The 3,593-nt window shown below is 39.7% G+C and overlaps 1 protein-coding gene across 1 annotated transcript; it reads right to left on the minus strand.

The window, feature by feature from the left end:
- Positions 1-2,085: 2,085 nt before the first annotated feature.
- On the minus strand, positions 2,086-3,392 carry LOC131040154 (arogenate dehydratase 1). The gene is given in 3 exon segments (XM_057973006.2): positions 2,086-2,542; positions 2,544-2,604; positions 2,606-3,392. Coding segments are annotated over 3 exon segments (945 nt in total). The 5' UTR covers positions 3,103-3,392; the 3' UTR covers positions 2,086-2,155.
- Between the last annotated feature and the right edge of the window lie 201 nt (positions 3,393-3,593).

Consider the following 3,593-nt stretch of genomic DNA (forward strand, 5'->3'; position numbering starts at 1 on the left):
GAAGGTAAATAAAGTACCAACATCTGCAAGATAGACGACATAGAGATTTAGATCGCATAAGGTTTAAAAATTAGAATGATTTTAGCTCCTGAGATTTTATGCTTATTCTCTCCTAGGCGAAAAAAAAACCCTACAATGCAGCTGTCTGGGATGCATGAACGCAAAATGTGGAAACATAAAAAAGTCACATCATGTGGAAGCATAAACAAGGCACGTTTCAAAATGTTATGCTAGGGCCAAAACACGTGAATGACCTTCCAGACTGTCATGCACCCACCAGCAAGGACACGTGCATGGAGCATTGAACGTTTATTCTCTGTATTTTGGTTGCCATAATACTTTTTCCTAAATTTTGGGAGAAAAAATTAGTTACCTATGGAGGAAATTTTTTGAGAAGACGTGCATTTTTCTTTTAAAATTTGTAGGAAACTATCCTTAATTGATTTATTTGTGGGTTTATTAATGGACTCTATCTCTTCCTCTTTTCATCCCTAACTTACCCACTCTCCCACCCCCTCTCTCCCACATCCATATTACAAAATATTATGAACCTTTTAGTCATAAAACCTACTTATCATTTTTATTTGTAGGTTTAGTTTTACTCACTTCGTTCAAATCGTTGCAATTGGAAGCTAACTATTGAAAACAACTTAAATCACTCTATAACTCTATACTAGTAAACTCTGCCTGTTACACCTGCACGCTAGTAGACAACCATCAACAACACCTACGAATTCAACACATTCACTACAACTTCAATCACCATATATATTTTCATGTTTGCCTTCACATTGCATATACAATATTTTCAATTCCGTTATCATTTATATTTAATTAGCTTTGCAATATGCACTTAGCCAAGCTATGTTACTACCTTGATCCCATTCAATTGGCCAATGAGTGTGAAGAGCCATTGGCAAACCAAAAAGTTCCTACCCATTCAAAACAACTTCAATCATTCCATATCTCTATAAACCTGTACAATCTTCCTATTACAACTACAAATGCTAATCAACTCCCTCTATGTTACATTCATTACCTTTTATAAGGGATCAAAGGTTACTTTTTACATTATTTACTTTTATTTATAATGTTATTTTATTATTTAATATTTTTATTTATATTTTATTTTTGCGAGATGATGTTTTTTTTACAAATATATGTTAGTTGTGTTTTAGTTTTTATTATTTTTACTTATTTGTTCTTTAATAAGTTTTGTTAATAGATGCTAATTTGAAGCAATTTTTCATTTTTTTTTTTTTGATTGAGAAATCTTCACCTACAAAGTCATTTTAGCTACCTAATAAGGGACATGGTGTTGGAACCTTGTAGTCGGCAAGACTTGATTCCTCATTAAGAACCATTCAACTTCATCAAGACCAAAAATCCATTGACATGAAGCAATTTTCAAATCATGTGTTAAAAAGTAATCCTTTCATAAACAAACTTACACTAATTCAAATATGATAGATACATAAATCAATAATAAATTATATGTTGATTCTCATAATGATAATAGATCATAGATATGATTGAAACTATTAATAGTAAATAGGTGAATGGTGAAATACATAAATTCCTAACTACTAAATTGTATGCTAATCCAATATTATAAGAGATGTGTTAGGTTGGATCATATCTCAGGAGTGGGGCTTCCTATGAGATTTTTTAAGAAAATTTTAAAGCTTATGGTCGCATGAATTTTGTAGTGGAGTTCAGCTTAAAAATTCATTTTCCCTCCAAAATATATTTTTAATAGAAATTTCAACTAAATGTTTGAAAGTGACATAACATTCCCAAACTGATAGAGCAATTAATAGCCTCACCCCATTTTCACCTACTAAAATATGCAAGCATAATAAGAAGAAAAGATTCTAAATAATACCCACTATTAGAAAAAATTAAAAATTAGTTGATGCAGTTGTGTGGAAACCTAGGTATTTCACGAAGTACAGAAGACAATTATCTGCGCATTAAAAAAAACATATTCCACTACATTATATAGTTTATTCTTATATATATATATACCTATATACGAGTAGTTTTCCCTTGAATCTACAGACGTCAGAGTTAGGAAAAAGTAAATTTATATCTATATATACAAGTAGTATTGCCTGGACGTACATACTACGTGTAAACCCCAACAAGCTACTGATCAGAGTCTTGCAGAGGCATCCACAGGATAACTTCCGAGAACCATCATAAACGTGGCGAACTCGCTGAGCTCCGTTAAGGCGTTCTGAACGCGCTTGTCACAAACCGAGGCCTCAAAGTCTATGTAAAACACATACTGAAAATCCTTCACAAGCCCCGATCCATGGCGGGGCAAATTTCACTTGGGGCTGCTCTCCAGCTTTGTCAGATTAATGTCACGAAACGAGAAAGCGGAGAGAAGCCTGAAGAGAACACCGAGGTCCCCATCATGGACCACCACGATTGAAGTCTTGCACGGCCGGTCCGCGGGTGGAACGACCGGCTCACGGGCCAGAACAAGAAAGCGGGTGAAATGGCAGGATTCGTCCTCGATACATCGGGCCAAAACGGCGCAATCCGTAAATCTCCGCGGCCCGGGTGCTCGCTATGGCGCCCGTGTCGCGAAGCCCGCTCCGCGGCGCCCGCCGTGTCCTCCGTGGTCTGCTTCGAGATATTCGGGAGCCCTAATCTGGTTAGGGTTTTCCTACAGTGGGACAAGGCTAAGGGATGGCTCATCACGCGCTTTATCTCTTCCCGTGCAACGCCCGGCAAGGCCAGCAGTCAGTAACGAACCGGGTCCTGGATTTCCCCCACGATCTGGAGGCTGTAGTCCAGAAGGAGGTCGTAATTTGGGTGGATGCTGCCCTCCGCTGTGCTTTCCACGGGCAGAATTGCGCGGTCCGCAACCCTCCTCGCTACAGACTGGACGGCCGTGTCGAATGTGTGGCAAGGAAGGCCCTGGCAGCCCGGGTGAACCGCCACGGCCGCCTCTTCGCTGTACGCTCCCGGAATGCCATGGTAAGCCACGCGTAAACCCCTCTGCCCGCGCTTTTTATCTTGTTCAGGTAAGGTCAGAGCTCGTTTCAGGGCTAACAGTCGGCGCTCCGTCTGCTCGGTCATGGACTTCATGTCGACTGTTCCGTTGCCTCCGTTTGGGCCATTGAAGGCCAACACTGAGACTGCAGGGGAGGGCTTTTTGAATAGCAGGACACGGGATCGAGTCCTGGCCGCGAAGTCTGGCAGCGGTGATAATTTTTTTCTAGGAGTTTCTGAAAGGACGGAGCTTTGGATCTTTAAGCTGCTTGGAGAATTCGGACATGAGTGTTTTATAGAAAATCTCAGCCGGATCTGAGATGTGGGCTCATTTTCAATCTGAGTTGTATTTACTTTTACTCCGGTGGCCCCTGGACACGATTGAACACGGCAAATTGTTTAAAATGTGTTATTATCCGTCTGTATATTAATTTTACCTTTCTGATGTGTACTCTGGTCCTGTGGTAAACAACAAGAAACGGTGAAAAGGGTGGCTTGATTGGTGTCTTATCTATAGGAAGGACCATTCATTCCGCATTTTTTTAGTTGTCTACTTTACTTTTGACGTGTTTTTTTAATGGTTATCT

This window comes from Cryptomeria japonica, chromosome 11 (assembly GCF_030272615.1).
Source record: "Cryptomeria japonica chromosome 11, Sugi_1.0, whole genome shotgun sequence".
NCBI classification, from domain to species: Eukaryota; Viridiplantae; Streptophyta; class Pinopsida; order Cupressales; family Cupressaceae; genus Cryptomeria; species Cryptomeria japonica.